Source organism: Grampus griseus (assembly GCF_964374135.1).
Source record: "Grampus griseus genome assembly, chromosome: 1".
NCBI classification, from domain to species: Eukaryota; Metazoa; Chordata; class Mammalia; order Artiodactyla; family Delphinidae; genus Grampus; species Grampus griseus.
The window spans coordinates 138279166-138299357 of NC_139017.1; the positions used below are offsets into that span (position 1 = coordinate 138279166).

At 40.9% G+C, this 20192-nt stretch overlaps 1 protein-coding gene across 1 annotated transcript; it reads right to left on the reverse strand.

The window, feature by feature from the left end:
* Window positions 1–1479: 1479 nt before the first annotated feature.
* LRRC42 (leucine rich repeat containing 42) lies at window positions 1480–20140 on the reverse strand. Its single transcript, XM_082659042.1, has 8 exons — window positions 19962–20140; window positions 13854–14340; window positions 9812–9943; window positions 8294–8412; window positions 6965–7053; window positions 6679–6792; window positions 3350–3434; window positions 1480–1976 (listed from the first exon to the last, which is right to left on the reverse strand). Exons 2-8 carry the CDS (start codon window positions 14324–14326, stop codon window positions 1702–1704), a joined length of 1287 nt encoding a protein of 428 aa, XP_082515168.1. The 5' UTR covers window positions 14327–14340; window positions 19962–20140; the 3' UTR covers window positions 1480–1701.
* Between the last annotated feature and the right edge of the window lie 52 nt (window positions 20141–20192).

Sequence of the window (20192 nt, forward strand, 5' to 3'; positions counted from 1 at the left end):
TGAATCTGCTTTTTCATTGGATAAATTTCAAAAATCAGAACTTCTGAGATGATCCTGGGCAACAGGCCACACTTACAGAGTAGCACCTTGACTAGCTCTGAATAGCAAATAGAACACATATCAGATCCAAGATCTACTTTTATTAAAATCCTGGTTAAACTCCAGAGCATTTCCAGATGTCAGATCTACCACAACGATGCTCTCAATTCCTCGAGGCATTTTCTCCCTTCCTTTTACTTGCCAGTAAGTCTTGCTTTAAGCTCACCTTTTATGGATGGAATATGGTCTAGCGCAGCACTGTTCAACAGAAATATAATGCAAATCACGAATGCAAGCCACGTAAATATTGTAGTAGCCACATCAGAAAAATAAAAACAGATGAAGTTAATATTTTAACCCCCAAATTACCATTTTAACATGTAATCAATACTTTAAAATGGAGATTTTTTGGGCTTCCCTGGTGGCGCAGTGGTTGAGAGTTTGCCTGCCGATGCAGGGGACACGGGTTCGTGCCCCCGTCCGGGAAGATCCCACACGCCGCGGAGCGGCTGTGCCCGTGAGCCATGGCCGCTGAGCCTGCGCGTCCAGAGCCTGTTGGTCCGCAACGGGAGAGGCCACAACAGTGAGAGGCCCGCGTACCGCAAAAAAAAAAAAAAAAAATGGAGATTTTTTCATTCATACTTTTGGACTCTGATATCTGATATCCAGTATGCATTTTACAGCACATCTCAATTTGGACTAGCCACATTTCATGTGTTCAGGGGCCACATGTGAGTAGGGGCCACGGTACTGGACAATGAAGGTCTAGAGCCTTGCTACTCCAAGTGTAGCCCACAAATTAGAAGCGCTAGCATCATCTGGAAACCTGTTAGAAATGTTCAATGTCAAGCCCAACTCCAGATTTACTGAATCAGAATCTACAGTTCAAAAAGATCCCCAGGGGACTTCCCTGGGGGTCCAGTGGTTAAGACTCCTCACTTCCAATGAAGGGGGCGTGGGTTCGATCCCTGGTTGGGGAACTAAGATCCCACATGCCACACAGTGTGGCCAAAAAACAAAAAAAAAAATCCCCAGGTGATCTGCATGCACAATAAAGCTTGAGAAGCACTGGTCTAAAGTGAGTCGTTGGTCTCAGGTTCTTCATCTGATAAATGGACGTGATAATCCTTACTTGGCAGGACTATCGTGAAGATAATTGGTGGTTTACTTAATAGAACTAATATTTGAGATTTTAATGAATGGTAACTATTATTTAAGAAGGCCATGTAATAGAGTGGGCTTTACAGCTGGACAGAAAGAAATATAAATTCTGGTTCTTATAAGCTCCGGACCTTAAACAACTCACTTAACTTGAGGCTGGGCCAAACCGGAGTAGTAACAAATGACGCTAAGCTGCCTTGTTAGTTCACATGGCCTTTGTCCCAAACCAAAGTGTTACTTCCTGTGGCTCCAGTCTATTTTTCACAAGGAGAACCTAAGGACAGCAAAAACGTTTATTTGAAAAAATTACTATGTATTGAAAATATACATTAGAAATTATTACATACTTCCATAGCATTCCCCTCCCCCACCACAAAAGTAGAAATATCCGCTTGCTATGCTAATGCCATAGGTAAATTCAAACGAAAAGGAAAACATCATCAGCCCCCTTTCTTCGTACATTAGAGTTGGAGGGAAAAATGGTCAACTTATATCCGCCAATCAATAGGAATTTAACAAGTCCCAGTCTTCCACAGCAAGACACACATATTTCTGCTTTGAAGACTGTGAAGAGTTGCTCTGTTCCTTCTCTGGCTCCTCGAAAGCTCTCTTCTTGCTCTTCTTTGACTCCTGGCTTGAGAGGGCTTCGTGTTTCAACAGTGGTCCATGGCAATCTGGGGCTTTCTCTTTATAGAACTGGAGTTTCTCAGAAGAATTCATGTGGGCGTCTGCCAGGTGACACTTCACTGGGGCTTCTGTTCGAGCCCGCTTCCCATCTGTAAGGGTGACAAACGGAAGGGCAATGAGCTTTCCTATGCCACTGCTAACGGCTGCCTAAGTCCAGAAAGATGATCCAAGGGAAGTGATAAGAGGCCCAAACAGGGTGAGGTTTGGATTAATTTTATTCCCTATTGAGTGCCCTGTAAAGTAACTTACAGCAAATGCACCAGCACAGGTTGAAGGTATGCACTCACATGAGAGTATCACAGATTTGGATTTAAATCTCAGATCTGCCACTTGCTGCATAAATGACCTTGAGCAAGTGACTTGTCTGAGATTCAGTTTCCTCATCTTTAGAGGGATATAAAACCTATTTCATAAGGGTGATGTGAAGATAAAGTAACATAAGGGGCTTAGCACAATGCTTGGCACAATAGTAAAAGCTTGAAAAAACGTCAGCTATTATTACTCAAAATCTGGACTTGACTCTGTCTTCTAAAAACAGCCAAGTTTGCGGCACAACTCTAGCAAATGATACAACCTTATCCTATATTTTTTGGTTTGCCCTGAATTTTTCTTATTTTTCTACCTTTATTTTTCCTTCACTTCGATTTCATCCTTTAACTCCTTAGAGAAAAAAAGTACGGTAAAATACACATAACATAAATTTAGCATTTTAACCATTTTTAAGTGTATAGTTGTGGCATTAAGTACATTCACATTGTTGTGCAAACATCACCACCATCCATCTCCAGAACTTTTTCAGCTTGGAGAAACTAAAACTTGGTATCCGGAAACTAAAACTTGGTATCTATTAAATAGTAACTCCCTACCACTCCTCACCTCAGTCAGTCCCCAGCAACCACCATTCTACTTTCTGTCTATATGAACTTGACCACTCTAGGAATCTCATAAGAAGACTCATACAACATTTGTCTTTTTGACTGGCTTATTTCACTTAGCAGAATGTCTCTAAATTTCAGCAATGTTATAGCATGTGTTAAAATTTCCTTCCTCCTTAAGCCTGAATAACATTCCATTGTATGTAAATACTACATTTTGTTTACCCATTCATCTGTCAATGGACACTTGGGTTGCTTGTCCCTTTTGGCTGCACTTTTAATTCCTTTTTAATGTTCTATATCCATCTACTTTTGTACCACTGCAAATTTTTTCTGGAACAAGATGGGATGTCAATAAGCACATATGTACATACATACATACATTTAATAAGTTATTTTCCTGGTGCTGGTACTCAAAGCTAAGTGTGAACTTACACTGTAAGCTGTGTTGACAGAATACAAGTCTCAGTGATCTAATTAAGTCAATACTATCATAATTAATTTTCCCACTGAGTGAAGATGAGCTAAGTGCTTTAAGGGCAAATAACCTAAGGGCAAAACACTCCAAAGGAAAGGGAATTTCTCACAGAAATGCTGAGCAGCTGTTCCAGGCTCCGAGGTTTCTCGTGGCTTCACAGCTTCCGAAGTCACACGCTCCCACTGCAGAACAATCTAAAATGTATTTGGAAAGATCTGAATCCAAACAAAGTCTCAAGCTTTCCTTGGTCCCCACCCCTCTCTTTCCATAAACACAAACCCCCATGGTAATCTTACTTCAGATGATGGTGATAAGAAGAACCAAGTCAAGTCTGGATTTTCTGTTTTAAGGCATGAGTTGGTCAGAATACAAACATGCTGGATATACATACTTGCATGACTCAGAAAAAATCTACAAAGCTGACTCCCTATTTTCATCTCTATTCCAATCTAGAAATAAACTGCATATCCTTAAACTAAATACTAAAATTTAAAATCTTAGTCATAACACTTTTCACACATTCCTAGACTCACTTTCAAGCCTTAAACTATACCAACTATAACTCACTCTTGTACGTGTGTGAAATGACCATGTTTCCATATTCTCATGACACTTCATGATCAGTTTCCATTTTTTTAAACTGCTACAAATGTATTTTTATTATAAGCTACTATAAATTCTTTTGAAAATTTGGTTTAGTATAAACTACACATAAATAAAGTAAACAATTGTTTCACATATAGCACAAGTAGCAAGAACTTTAAATTCAGCACTTCTCATGGTATGCAATGAAATGATCATAAAAGAAAGTCAAGACAAACATTTTCAGGTCACAGAGGCAGCACAACACATAGTTTAAGAATATTGTTCCAGAGTTAGTTCCACCAATACTAGTCAGGGGACCCTTGGCAAGTGATTTAATTTCTGTCTTTCAATTTCTTCATCCGTAAAATCGGGATTAATAATAGTACATAGCCCACTGGGCGGTTGTGAGGATTAAATGAGATTAACATACATGAAGGGTTTAGCAGTGTCTGGAATATAGGAAGCACTCAATAAATCTTAGTTGTCAGCCCCTCTATGATACCTCCCTGAGCATGGAAAATGGGGACAGATCTAAAAGAATGCTAAGATGAACTGAATCTGGTGGCTCAGGGGACAATAAGGAAAACTGTGCTTCTACTAACAGAAATAAGAATGTCAATTAGGAAGAGCTGTTTGGGGATGGGGAAGAAGAAGACAAGCCTGGTTCTGGACAAGCTGAATTTGAGGTGCCTGGCAGAGATTTATGGAGAATATTTAGGAACAGGTCTAACGTGTAAGAGAAGGTGATATCATTCCCGCAGGGACAGTAAAGGCTCTGAGAACAGTTCAGATCACCAGGAGAGTGGGTAGAGATAGAAGAGAAGAGGAAATGAGGAATCAGCAAGAGCTAAAGGGAGAAGTGAGAAAGTTAGGGGATACTGAGCAGGAAGGCCAGAGAGAAAAAGCATAAGGCATGCATGTTTATATCAGAACTGCAGAAAAGCCAAGGAAGGTGAATAATGAGATCACATGCCACCTTCAGGACGACACCTGCAGCAGAGCCGTGAGGGCCAGAACTAGTTTACAAGGGATTAAGAACTGAGTAGGCAGTGAGGAGGTGGGAAGATAAGAAAAGAAAACAGCTCACAATCGCAATGGGGGATAACGAACATGTGAGAATAGAAGTAACATGTTTATACACATAAAGAAAATGGCCAACAGACAGTGAGATTGAAGATGTAGTGGTGGGGCAGTAGAGGGAAATAATTATTAGTAAAATATCACAGAGTAAGCTGGAGATCTCAGGGAACAGAACTGAAAGGAAAAGAGGCATACCTGTTCCCTTAGATAGGAGGGAAATGGGGTATGTTGCAGAATTGTAGAAATTTTGAGACAGAGGGAAGTAAAGGACTCCTGTTAGATGGCCTCATTTTTCTGTGTCACCTTCTGAGAATGAGGCAGGAGGAGGATGGAGTCAGCCTGAAACAGTTTCAATAAGGATCAACAAAAGATAGATAAAGCACTGCTGCCAAGTCCTAGGGCCCAGCTGAGACTGCACGGTGCTTTCAGTCCAGGCTGTTAGGTATTTTACTTCATCCTTAGCTCTGCAAGAAAGGTGTTGGTTTCTGCATTCTACAGATAAATAAACAGAGACTCAAAGTTGCCTTAAGTCATATCCCTATTGGGTTGCTGAGCCAGGATCCCAAACTCAGGCCTCTGACCCTACAGCCTATGCTCTTTCCACCATGTCACCTGCTACCATAACCAAACTACATCAAGCCCTTGTAAGACCATCCCACACCTGCCCCAAGTCTACTGGATGTATCTAGGATTCTTCCAGCACTATAAACTTTGTCTGGCAATGAACTGTTGTAATTATTTCAGCATGCATTTTCACAAACTTCAAAGTGCTTCACCAGGACCCCTTCTTGCTTACTTATAGGGAGGTGATGCTACAATCAGGTGGTTGGATAGGTCCACAACCATGCGTTATTGCTTGGAGCCAAGGAGGGATCCAGATCAAAAAGTTTGGTGGTTCCTCTAGGCCTCCAGCAATAAACATTGGTTTAAAGCATCTGAAGGAGAAAGGCACCAGCCACAGGGAGGCTGGCATCTACTGGTGCTCTACTACTTGGTTACCTTCTGACTCTCTACTTAAGTCTGTACTTTACCAACTTAAGGAAGACCATCAAAAAGACAAGAGAGCATCAAAGTTCAGCTAAGAAGCTGAATATGGAAGGGCTCAGTGTGCTCAAACTAGCATAGTCTGATCTGGAAATATGGCCTCAATATGTGTCACCCGTGTTTCTGCCAGTACTTGGAGGATATCGGCTTCGTTGAGTTGGACTAAGTGAACTTCCTTGAATGGTTCATCCAGGACATCTACCTTTCCAAACAGTCCTAGTTCTTTGTACATAATTTAAAACTTCAAAAAGAAAGAAAGAAAATGGGAGAGCTCAGGATAAAAAAAGGTTTCTTCACTAAGAGTTAAGAAATTTGCCCCCCAAAAGGGAAAGAGTTAGATTTGAATTCTTATCAGTGTGACTTATTCTCCTTCCAGTATACACACACTGCTAAGAGAATCTGTCCTGTGAAGTTGGTTCACACTGCTTTTTTGCATAGCAAGCAAGAATTCATTTATTTTCTGAGTCATTTATAAGAAGGCGTTTTCTTCCAGGTCCCATACGGATGAAGCACAATCTAGCAACCAGAGCATGTGATTTAAGGACTGGCACCTAACACCTTTTCTTAAGTAACTGGGTTAGTTACCAGGCCATCAGTATCTCGGATTCGACTGAAGATGACAATTCAGCCAAGGAATACCAGGAGGATTAACATTTGTTCAAGTGTTGAATAAGACACTTGGAATTAAAATGAAGCCACATTAACTGTAGGAGAAAATATCTGCCTTACCTGGTCAGCCCAGCCCTCTGTCTTGCAGTTACTGTGATCAAATTCCTTCAAAGGCACTTTGGAGTGAACGAGACCTATGTGGGTCTGAAGCTTGTGTTTGACAGCTTTGACGTCCTAGTAAGGGAAAACCAGAACACTAATGCACACACATCTGGTTAACTCCTACTTGCCTTCAGTAGGAAATAAACACCATCACAGATCCCAGTCCTTTCTAAATGCCGATTAGCAGAAGCAAAATATCAAATTGTAAGTCTGGAAAAGCAAGAGAAGGGAGTAGAAGTCTTACCTTGAGTCCCGTCCCAGAGATATCTAAGCAGTTTAGTTTTCTAAAAGAAAAGAGGTATCCAATTCCTGCATCTGTGATATCAGGGTTACCTAAATGTCAAAACATAGATAGTATTCTGTTATAGTTATAAGTATTGCTACAATGCCAACAATAAGCTCAGGAAAAAAGGCCAAACAATGATAAAATAGAAAATACTGAGTGAACAAGCTTTTCAGAGTAAATTGAATGTAGAAATCTTATCTTTCCTATTGTAATGTGAAGGAGCTACGCTGGATGATCCTTAACATCCTTCACAGCTTTAACTTTCTAGGAGCTGGGGGTTAGCAGAAAAATTAATGAACCAGATAGTTATTCCAAAGGGTTTAATTTGGAACCACATGAAAACAACATACGTAAACATGTATTAGAATGGTATATTAGACTTTGTTCACAGCCGTTTTACGTCCAAAGTAAAAGATTTCTTTTAAAAAGATTTTCAAGGATACTGAGGCACAAAGACTATTAATGTCTTACTAACCTGCATTTTTTTTTAATCCTTTCTTACATATCACCTTCTCATATCAGAGAGTACTGCATTTAGCACTGAGTCCTAAAGACCATGAGCACAGTGCCTGGCACATTGTAGACACTCCAAAAATATTTGTTAAATGAATAGACTTCCCTGGGAGGAAGGGAGGGCATTCATTATTATCTTCATTTCACACAAGCCAAAACCAAGGCTCAGAGAGGTTAAATAACTTGCACAAGGGCACACAGTAGCAGAGCAAGGAGCGTCCTCTGACCTCAAACCCCTGCTCTTTCTATTTTTTTGACACCATACCATCCTGCCACATATTTAATAAATGCTCAGTTAAATCATAAATGATCTTACCCTCTTTCTACTACTGGAGTCAATAACTGGTTCATTCTGTGCAAGTTATCAAAACTGTGAATTTCATCCTGATTTTCACCAAGCAATTATTGATAAAAAATGACCTAGCTGACAGACACTATAGATCAGCAACTCAAAGAAAGTAAAAATGAGCCAAACGTCCTTCATATATGCTGTGAATATGATGAAAGGTTGCCCTGTCTGCAGAGAGTAAGTGGCATGGGTGAATCTGTAAGGTCTTTTACTACCTTACAGAGGTGGCACCATGCCAGGAAAGGTATTTGGCCAGGAGTCAAGAGCCTCTGGCTTTAGGTCCTGCTCTGCCGTTAACTTGTTGTGGCACCTAAGAAAGTCACCTCCCCTCAATTTTATCACCTCTCAAACAAAGAGGAAGAACTAAATGATTTCTAAGTCCATTCTTCCAACGTTAATCATCTATAACTTCTAATAAAACTTACAAGATAAATCTAATAATGTTAGATTTTCAAGGCCTCTTTTCATCACTCGAACTGGTGCCGTCATTTTCCGCACCCCGACATCAGATAAACAATTATCCTTCAGGTGGAGTTGAGTTACACTAGAAAACAAAGTCCATAAGTAAATTACTTAAAGAGCATTTGAGAAAGTCTAGTCACGAGAACATACTTTCATAAATTTCATTCAAAAATATATCTCCTAACCTCTGCTATTTCATACATAATGCATTTAATAAAGTTAAAGATATTTTGGTGCTACTTCAGTTGCTAAGTGAGGGTTAACTTACTGATCAAAGTGTCATGTAGTACTAGTCTCAGATGGCAGAGGGCACTAAAGGTATATGATGGAATGAGGTAAACAGGGACTGCATTAAGGATATAAATACACTTGTTTATCACAAAAGCTGCATTCCTGACAAATGCTGTGTGAAAACCAAAACCACTCTAAATATACTGGGAAAGTCTGCTAAGAACTCCTATGAGAATTCTTTATGCAAAGCACAATTCTTTCATTCTAATTATTTTATAAATCCAATTCTCAGATTGGGTTTATAAGGTACAGACATAACCCAATCCATTCAGCTAACCTGTAACTGGTGTTATTAATGTGTTCCACTGTCCCACACTCAAGAAATCCGAACCTTTACTAACCTTGTACAAAAATACCTTTGTACAAGATGAACCGGTTTGCAGGGCAGAAATAGAGACCCAGATGTAGAGAAGAAACACACGGACACTGAGGCGGGGAAAGTGGCGGGGGTGCGAGTGTGGTGCTGGTGCTGGGATGAATTGGGAGATGGCGATTGACATATATACACTAATATGTATAAAACAGATAACTAATAAGAACCTGTTGTATAAAAAAATAAAATTCAAAAAAAAAAAAAAACCTTTGTACAGGGCAGTAGGTAGGTGTCACTGTCCTAGGCAGGCCCCAAGAAACAGGTTAGACTCAGGTTTGTAGTACTGTTATCCTTCTGGGTGTTTATTAAACCACAAAGGAATCCATCTGCCTTGTCTCTGCTGGCCATACTGAGATCAGTCGGACTATTTGTGAATGGTATGAACTGGATGATTTCTTTAAATTAAGGTTCTTGAAAAGGATTTATTTGGCTGTCTTTTAATAGTTCACATTTTAAATAATTTACAGTTCATTAGCAGTTAAAATAGAAAATGATAATGATTGTAGAAACTGTATAACTTCTCATCTCTTGCTAGAATAAACCACGGCAAAATCATTTTTCAACACAGGTAGCGTCAAGTATTATATGTTGAAATAAAGTTTATTGAGGTAAAGAACCTAGTGACTTACTTTCCTAAGAGTTGTCCAATCTATACTGCTTGTACCAAGTAAATGAAGATTGAATCGTTTTAGAAAAGAGAATTAGCAAATAAACACAGGACTGGGAAGTAATCAACATTCTTCAAGATGATCCCAATTGATCATCCTTTAAAAAAAGAAACAAAACAATTCATCTACAAATGGTGGCAGGTCAATACCTAGACAGGGCCTCATTGGTGAGATGTTCTAGAAGTTCATGCTCATCTCCAAGCTTGCAACAGGATAGATCCAGGCAGGTCAGCTCCCGGAAAGACTTAATCTCCTCGAGTTTTTCTGAAATCACCAGATATCTGTGGGGCGTGGAGAGCAATCAACAGCTTTTCTTTTCCTTCTTTTAAAACATCACCATTTGTGGCTTTGTGACACATCAACATTCCATCAGGACAAGGTACTATGTAATAAGCAGACTTTACTGATTACTATGTAGGCACAGGTTGAATTTTTTAAGCTAAAAATCTTTTTATGTGATGGTGGAATAAAAACTTTAAATAAATAAATAAAAACATATGAGCAAAGGCAGGACACGAGAGAAAAAATCTTCTTTGTTATAAGTCAGACAGACCTTGGTGTCAGTGCTGGGATTTCATCAGAGAATTTCCAAACTTTAGAATACTCGAAATTTTAATCACTCATTCCTTTAAGGTTGCTTTTTATCTAATGCTCAGTATCTAGTGCTTTGAAAACTGGAACAGGCCAACAATTCTGGGTTCTAACCAGCACATCCCCAAGAACATACCAAGATATATTTGACAGTCAGGTTTTATCTTTTCTATTCAAACACAAGTTTGAGTAGCTGCCCACGTCACTGTGCCACTGTTATCCTGCTAACTTTACTCCAAAAGTATGTGCAGCATGACTATTATAAGAACTCACTCTAAACTAGATGGTTATTAAGGCAAACCTGTGAGCATGAACACTTTAATTACACTGGGGCACCTTGCCAATCTGCTATCGGGAAGTATCAGGAGGCCTCTGGAGAGGAAAAGAAGATCAAAAAGACACTGCACAGCCCAGGCTATGGCCTCCACCCTGCTTTCTAGTTGTCCATCTATTTCATATGATGTCAGTGAGAAAAAATGAAAAGGGATTAGAAGAGACAGGAAACAGGAGAGGAGTCTAAGAGAACAGGGAAATGCTTGTGGGCAAGAGCATGCCTTTCTCATCCACTTTTCTCATGGATGTCTAGAAGTTTCCACAGCGAGATGGTAAGCTAGGATCAGTGGGGTTATACTTAAAAGTGTTCACATTTCTCTACTGTTGCCAGAATCATAATTACCAAAAACAGCACTGAATAATCCAAGGACAAGAAGGGAGTTAGATCTCTTTTCTTCCTACTTCCAATCAGAATAAGATATACTGAAGCTGATCGCTGGCCTGACTGCTAGGTACAGATGGCCTGGGGCACTGATACCCCCTCTAAGCTGCCTGGTGACTGAGCTCAGCTGGGTACACAAATGAGCCTTATTTACTCAGACATATTTTAATTGCATTGTAAATAAAGCTGCTGTTTTCCATCTTCCAATCACAGAGTTGAAGTGGGTTAATGGGAATTTGGGGAATTACTGGCAATTACAGAAAGGAAAACACACATCCTTTGATCAGTTAACCAAAAGATATTTAGTAATTCTGAAACAAGGGTTATCTGGGAAGGACACAAAAACGTATAACATGATTAACAAACATTACAAAAATCAAAGCTGAGAAACGAACATGCAAAACCACAGACACTACTACATGCTTATCTAGGACGTAATTGAAGCTCTAGGGTCTCGCTCAAAATTAGTCTTACAACTTGCCCCTTAAAAAGTTCAGAAGAGTATAGTGGAGAAGCAACAGAAACAGCACAGATATTTTAGTGTCAGACCTGAGTTTGGGTTCCAGCAATGCTAATTACTTGTATGATTGTAAGAAGCTTACTTAACCTCTGTGAGCCTCAATTTCTCCAGCTAGAAAATGGAGCTGATGATCACTTCCTTTAAGGACTATTAAGAAAATCAGAAAAAATGTTCCAAAAGTAAATGGCATCTCATAGGCCCTCATTAAATGGTAGCTATTATAATTACTTCGGTTACACAGGGTGATATTTTAAGGCAAATACTTGCCTCCCTGTGACCACCGGTGGGATTAAAAATCACAGGGAGGAGACAGTTTTGTAGGGTTGAAACCCAGTTGCACTGGCTTCTCCTTTTGGCAGGCAGCTTTGTGACCCAACCCCACAAAGCAAGTGCCTGTACCTACACGATTATCTTATTTTTCAATTATTTTCTCAAGCTCTTTCCCCATGACCTGAACCCTTTCATGCTGGTAAAACCTTTGCTGCTGCAGCTTCAGCTGAGAATTGCAAATGCAAACCCAAATCTCCTGCCTTCTTTCTATTTTCCTTTGAGAATTCAAAAGAAGGAAAGTTTTTGATCACAACTGAAAAATCTTACTCTTATATCTGAATAAGGCAGCATTGTCTTATTTGTAATTGTTGCAATAAAATATGAGCCAAAAGATTGCTAAAAATGTTTCTTATATTTTTCTGATTATAAAAGTAATACACATTCCTTGGAGAAAAAAATTAAGAAAATCTGGAAAACTATAAAGAAAATTAAAACCAACTTCAATCTCATTACCTAAATTACATTTCAGTGGGCTTCTCTTTTTTCCCCCCCTATATATGCAATACATGTAAATTTTCCTATTTTTTTTACAAACAAAATTGGGATCATACATATTATTTTTATTTTTTTCATTTATTATATAATGAACATTTTACCACACCATTTTAAATGATCTTTGGATATTATCTTAAAAGTTATACACTATTTCATTATATGAATGTACCATAATTTATTTAATTAATTTCCTCTTGTTGGATATTCAGCTTTCAGATTTTCACTATAACAAATAGTACTACAATGAACACCCTTATGTAAAGTATTTGTTCTCATATCTGATTATTACATTAGAAATTAGAACAGACTCTTAATAAATGGAATTAATGGGTCAAACAAAAGATATGAATATTTTTAAAGCTTTTGATACATATTGCCAAGCTTCTTTCCAGAAATGCTACATTAATTTATGTGCTCATCAAATGTGAATGGAAGTGCTATTCTCATCCAATTTGACCACTGGAACAGTGTGCAGACATCACAAATGGATAAAAAGCATCTTCCCTATTGTGAGAAATACTTAAGGTATAATGGTACGTGGAGGAAAAAACAGAATACAATTTATAGATAGAGTATATTCCCAAATGTATAAAGATATATATAATGGTATACTATACTGCTATCTTAAAAATCTACACATATTGATGGAAAATGATTTTCAAAATATGTGAAGAAAGCAAAGTGCATACCAGTGTGAGCACTGTGTGTGTGCTGCCGTTTGTATAACAAAGGGGACAGCTATACATGCATGTGTATGTACAGAATTATCTCTGGAATTATGTAAAAGAAATTGATAACAGTAGTTGCCTCTGGGGAAGGGAAACAGGAGAGAGATGGGAGGGAGGCTTATGTTCCACGTTATACCTTTTTGTGTTTGTGTTTAAATTTTCTGTGTATTTTTTCAAGTTTTTCTTTTTAATTAGTAGATGCCTTGAAAGTCATTTTACACGACGGTGGTATAAAAATTTTAAATAAATCAATAAAAGTATATGAGCAAAGGCAGGTGATAAGAGAAAACATCTGCTTTGTTAGAAAATAGACAGACCCTGGTTCTGGTGTTGGGACCTTACTGAAAATTTCCAAACTTTAAGACACTTGAAATTTTAATCACTTATTCTTCTAAAGTTGCTTTTTATCTAATGCTCAATATCTAGTGGTCTGAAAACTGGAATAGAGACAGGAACTTTGGTTACTAATCTTCACATTCCCGAGAGCATACCAAGAGATATTTAGCAAATCACATTTTCTTTTCTATTTTCTCTTTCTAGAAAAGTTGGTAGAGGAGTATTTACTACCTAATGGAGGAGCTGTGGCAATCAACTAATCCTTGTAAAGTGTTTACAAAATAAACCTAAGTGTTGTCTGGGAGGGTAAGGGAGAAAGACAATGATTTTTCTCAAAATGGCCTACCACTTCGTGTATGGAAATTCTGAACTCAAGGGCTGTTTGATGGGGAAAGTGCCCAAGCCCACTAAGCCCCATAGCTTGACAGAATTCACACACCCAATAAAATACTCACTATCGTAATCAGAACACCCACCTGTTTCGCAAACACAAGGAGCAAAGCACCAGACTTCCATAGGCCTCTGTAAATTTCTGTAAAGCCCTGAGCCCTGCACCTGGCTCTGTGAATTTCTGTCTGGCTTCAGCAGCAGAGAACAGCTTTTCAGCAATCTGCTCAGGGAAGCCAATAAGGGAATCAATGTGATCAACATTGTCAGAGATGAAGCCCAGGACGAGGCTGAAGAGGGATTTGGCAGAGTACCGAAGATTCCCCTCCCGGGTGTATGTGAAGATGAAATGATCAGTCTTCTCTTTCTGTGCAGTATCATCTTCCCTGTTCATGCAAAGCTCCACCGAAAAGCCTTTGGGAAACAGTCTGAAAGGCCTTGGCTTCTGCAGGCTACTCCTGACACCATCCAAGGCCAGATTGACCATGTGCAGTTGCCCATTTTCTCGCACGTAGACAGGCCCTGGGTCCAGGTGGTTTTCTGAGTTGAGGTAGTAAGACATTGCCTTGGTTGCAACTGTAAAAGCAAGGCACAAGGAAATCAAATCCAATTAAAATGCCATTTGTAACGTGTAACTTCATCTTGCTGTGCCCAGAGCTTTATGAGCTTTCCAGGCAGGCCCTGTAGCTGATTTGGGGAATCAAAGCTTACCAGTTGCCTGTGAACTATGGCACTGGAGGTTACCTCTATTACCTCGACCTGGAAGCCCTTTCCTATGCTTCCCCTTTTCTTGTCTATCTGGTGAACTCTTATTTATCTTTCAAAAGCCAGCTCAAATCTCATTTCTAAAATTCACTCTAAGGGAGTTATCACAGAAGTGGTCAAAGAGTCACCTACAAGGAAAGTCATGGCAGCACAGCTGATATTAGCAAAACAACCTAAAATAACCTAAATGTTCAACAAGGGTGTTATTATATAAATGATGATACGTCCATACCATGGAATGTTATGCAGCCATTAAAATGATAAAATTTTTTATTGATTTGCAAATTACAAATTGTACACGTGGAATTTACTATTTCTGTTTTTTTTTAACTAATTTATTTTTATTTATTTATTTTTGGCTGCATTGGGTCTTCACTGCAGCACGTGGGCTTTCTCTAGTTGCAGTGAGCGGGGGCTACACATCGTTGCGGTGCACGGGCTTTTCATTGCAGTGGCTTCTCTTGTTGCGGAGCATGAGCTCTAGGAGGCGAGCTTCAGTAGTTGTGGCACATGGGCTCAGTAGTTGTGGCTTGCAGGCTCTAGAGCGCAGGCTCAGTAACTGTGGCACACGGGCTCAGTTGCTCCGAGGCATGTGGGATCTTTCTGGACCAGGGCTCAAACCCGTGTCCCCTGCATTGGCAGGCGGATTCTTAACCACTGCGCCACCAGGGAAGTCCAACTATTTCTGTTTTTTAAAACATGTTTACACACAGAACAAAGGCTAGAAACTAATAACTCCCTTGCTACCTTGGCACCTTCCACACATTTCTTTATTGCATTTGGCTCACAGTTCTGCTACTGATTTATTTCTGGGCGTGTTCTGCTGATTTGAGCTCCTTGAGAGCAAGGATCATGTTTAATTCATCCACCCTAACAACATAGTGCTCTGGCATGTAATAGTCCCTGAGTAGATATTCATGGAACTAAAGTTTACTCCTTTGCTAAACTTTACACAGACCACAAGCAACATGGTTTTTTGGATCCACAAATAAAGACCTCCACCACAAGAGCTAACTAAAAGCTATTAAGGTGTGATGCTTCCACCATCTAGCTAACTAAACTAGCTTTTAGTTAGCTCTTGTGCCTTAACTTCTTCAGTTAGCTGGCACTTCCGAAGTAAGGCAACATATCAAAAACAGCAGGGTAAAAAAAAAAAAAACAGCAGGGTATTTATGCAATCATATGGGTGACATTTTGTGTCCAAGCGCTAACTGAAATAAACACTTGCTTTCCTGAGGAACTGTGAGGTTTCAAAATATTCGAGAAATTGCCAAGTTAAATAAAATGAAAGTATATGATTATTATTGCTACAATTTTTAGGTAAAACTTAATATAATATAGGTCAAAAAGCCGCTATTATCTCTAAAAGACTCTGACTGACTTTTAGAGTGAACAAACCCAGTTTCTTCTGCATCAATGCAGGGCTACGATGTAGCTCTGAACCTACTTAAAAGTGTCAACAATCAATCAAGTCAGTGATCAAAAATGCTGAGTCTCTGGAGATCAAACACTGATCCTGTTTGTGGGTATCAGTATGATCCATGTTTCTCCTGAGGATAATTATGTGTATAAAAGCACATCAGAAAAGAGGGCCCTGCCACGCCCGAGAGCCTCACTCTTCCCTGCTCATCTCCTTATGCCCTACTCTCTGGCTAAGCCATACGACCCAGGCAAGTTGGCTGTGTTCTCGTCTCACTGGCCCTTGCACATCCTGCTCCTTTTGGCTGGAACATCCTTCTCTGCTTCCCTGACCTAGCTAACTCCTAGTTACCATTAACACTCAGCTCAACCACCATCCCTCTCCTGAGAAAACTTCCTAACCCCTGCACTAGTGCACACATCTGTCTGGTTTTCCCAGAGCACCAATGTCTCTTTTTACATAGCACCTCGCACTGTGTACTGTCCGTTCACTTGCTAATATTCCCAAAGCTGTGAGCCCTTTGAGTACACGACACTTAACTTGATTCATCTCTCTTTTCTTTTCCAGGCCCAACACAGAGCCTAGCTTGAATAAGTCCTCAACAGATATTTGCTGAACCAAATGAAGAGGAAGGGTGAGACCTCAAAGGGACAGACTTAGTACTCTGAGCTGCAAGGCCTGCTGATACTGTTGCTAGGAGCCAGCTCCTCTACCAGGCAACAGCTGCAGACTCCTCCCCCACTCGCCAGACCCTTTTGCAGGTGGTAGAAGCAAAGAGGATGATGGGAGTATATTGCTACTGGTACTACCAGGGAGGAAAAAAAATATCTAAAAACCAGAAAAAAAAAATTGGCTGGCTCTCATAACCCATACTCTCGCCAGTATTCAGTGCCTGGTGCCGAGGAGATACTTCACTTATTCTAAGCTTTTCTTCCAGGGGTAAGCACCTGGCCCCTTCAGTCTCACAGAGTTTAATCTTGATAAGGAGATAAAGCAGATCCCTTTCGGTCTTTATCTCTGGATTTGGACATTCAGAGTCCTACTCTACCTGTAGACCAGAAAGTAGATACCAGATATGGCCCCAAACAAGAATGACTTAATTTTAAAAGTAGAAAGACAAATTCCATGGAAGATAACATATTATAAGTAATCAGCACACTGTAAACTTCCTGGCAACGAAATAGGGTCTGCCTATCTGTAGTACCCCTAACCATCACCTGCAATAGTGTCTTCCATAAACTTTGGAGTAAAATGGACAAATGCATGAATGGATGACCACTTCCGGTGAAAATCAGAAAAATCTGATTCCATCCAGCAGAGGGCACAGGCAGCTTGGGACCAAAGTGAGGACACTTACCCAGGCTGCCCCAAATCCTGGCAGCTCCGGCTTCCATGGATCATTTTCAAAAACGGCACAGTTCTGGCTATATTTTACTTTTAAATTACTCATCAAATGCTAGTTCTCTTTCTAAACGATGAAAAAAATCAAATATTTCCTGAAGAGTAAGCCCACATCATCTGTCCAGAAACCCCAAGGGCTCTCTGTTCTTCAACTATGATACTTGAGGAACTGACCATGGTCAGGAAATCCTGGTGACCTTTGATTTCTACTACTAAATTTGTGCATCTTGCACTCTCACAATAAGGAGCTTCCTGAGAGTTTGTGAAGTACTATAAAATGATCTAAGAATTGAATTAATGTTTAAGCCTTTCAAGGTTAAGAACCATAAAGGTGAGAAAATTCCAAACAAAGCTTCTGTAACTTGACTTTGCTTGTGCCTGGCTGTTACACAGAGTGGTCTATTATAAGGGAGCCCCTCAGGAGACAGGGCCTATTCTATACCATGGCACAAATACTACACGAACTGGAAAATTTAAGTAATTGGTATGTGAAAGAATAACAATGTCCAGTGGAGATCTGTATTAGCTATACTTCATATTAGAGAGACAGAGTAACAGGGCATTCTGATAGCCTCTAAGCCTGTCTCCAGAGAGGGAGTTTTGTAACCCATAAAACCTCATAGAAAACTATTACAATAGTGCATGTTCTAGTATTTGGTCACCACAAATGAGCCAAAGTTACCATGAAGCATGTCATTTCATCAAATGAATAAGATGTAGCCTTACTACATTAAAAACTCAGTTCTCTTCAGCCTCTTTGAATAAGAGGCAAGATAAAATAATTGATAACTAAACAGCTTTTTAGATCTTGAAGCCAGTTTGCCAAGCAAGACTCATGACTATCCAGTCAAGTGGACTGGAAGGACAGAGTCAGGGAAGCAGACAATTAAAATTGTGAGCTGAGTCTATGGATACCTAATTTGAAAACAAAGAGAAGAAAACGCCTAACTTTAGTAGGTAAAGTAAGTTAACAATCCCCCAGGAATATTAATCATAGTAAGATTATGATGATAACAATAGTGGGTGTGAGAGCTACCACTGAGTTGCCAAGCACTGTTAGGCACTATATTAAATGATTCCTGTAATTCTCAACAATCCTATGAAGTCAGGATCACCATTTAACAGATGAAGGCGCTCAGAGACGTAAAGTAACTTACTTAAGAAACAGAACTAATAAGTGGCAGAGCCAGAATTCAATCTCAAGGCTGTATCACTCCAAAGCTCAAGCTCTTGCCACTGCATGATGCTGTCTCTCAAGAATAAAAATATGACATCAGCCTTAAGGATAAAAAAATGTTAAAAATTAATCTCACCCACCTGTTGGATCCCTCTGGTATTCACTGACTCAAGCTGGGGGGGAGGGGTGAGAGAGGGAGGAGATAAAAAAAACAGTGGACAACTGAGGAAAGAGTTGGTGGGAACAGAGCCAGGACAGAGCTACACTGAGGCCTCCCCTCCTTCCTCTGCCAGGGCAGAAATTACCCAAATCCACACACCAGGAAAACACCTGTCAATCCATGGCCGTCATCCCAAGGCTGCAGACACCCTTGGTTTATTTGAAAATGCAGTATTCTGAAGAAAGTTTCTAACATAAAAACCTGAACAGAAACTAGTTCCAAACCACCAATAACCAACTAACAATCTCAAGTTTATTGTTCTGGGTCACCACCATTACCCAGTTTTCAACTCATTTCTGTTGTCCTATAACTTGCACTTTCCTACCTGCCTTCTCACCATACCTAGCTCCTTATTTCCCCTTAGAACAGGCCAATCTCTCCTACACCCTGACATTTCACAGCTTTTCTATCTGCCAACTCTAAGCTTCTCACACAAGATGCAATCTCCACACCAAAATTCCTAATCCACCCCCTTCACCCACGCCCAGCTCCCCTGCCCCCACCTCTCAAACCTCACGCCCTTCCAATCCTTCCATCCCTTCTGAAATACGGCTCCCTGTCGCCCAGCTGCAAGCCCACCTCCACCTGGCTCTCCTTCCTCCCCCCCACACCATTCCACCCGCGCCCTCTCTAACCCCCATGCACTCTTCCTCTGTCCTTCACCATGTACTCCTCCCTTCCTCCCATTCTGAGATTCCCTCTCCCAGGACCCCAAACTCTCCATCTTTTTCCTTGTCTTCTGCCCTCAACCTTCAAAATCCTTCACGCTCACTATGCCCAACTTCACAGCCCCAACAACTTCTCCCTGCCCCCAAAACCCCACCCCTTCTCCTATTCCCATCCTAGATCCTTTCCTCCTTGCACTCCTCTAATCCCACTTTTTCCCCCTCCCCAGTACTGCAATTCTCCCTCTCTCTCTAAATTCCCACGCATGTCCCTCCCCAAATCCACCCAAGCTAATCCTGCTCCCTTTTCCCACCCAGGCCCCGAACCCCAAGTCTCACACGCCCCCATACACTACCCCAGCACCCCAACTCCACCCTTAAACCCGTCTCTGACAACCCTAGACCCTCACACCTTTCACCCAACCACACCCCAGCCCCGTCCTTCTCGGTCTTCCCCTCCCCCCATTCCACCCCTCCCTCAAACCTCACACCCGCCCCTACTCGCAGCCCCGGGCTCGGTGAGCGGCCCAGCCCGCGGCCGCCACCTACCTGTGCCCCTGCCTGGGGCAGCCAGCAGCAGCTCCTCGCTGACGGCTCCCTCCTCCCGCGGCGCGGCTGAAGGGGGAAGCGGCTCCGCGCCCCCGGCACAAAGCTAGGGAGGGTGGGACAGAGAGTGTGCGGGGGAAGGGAGGGGGCTGGGGGCGACCTGCGCCTTGGGACCGCGGGGCCGTCGGGGGCGGGGGGATGGCTGGGCAGGGGAGGCGCGCTTGCGCGATACCC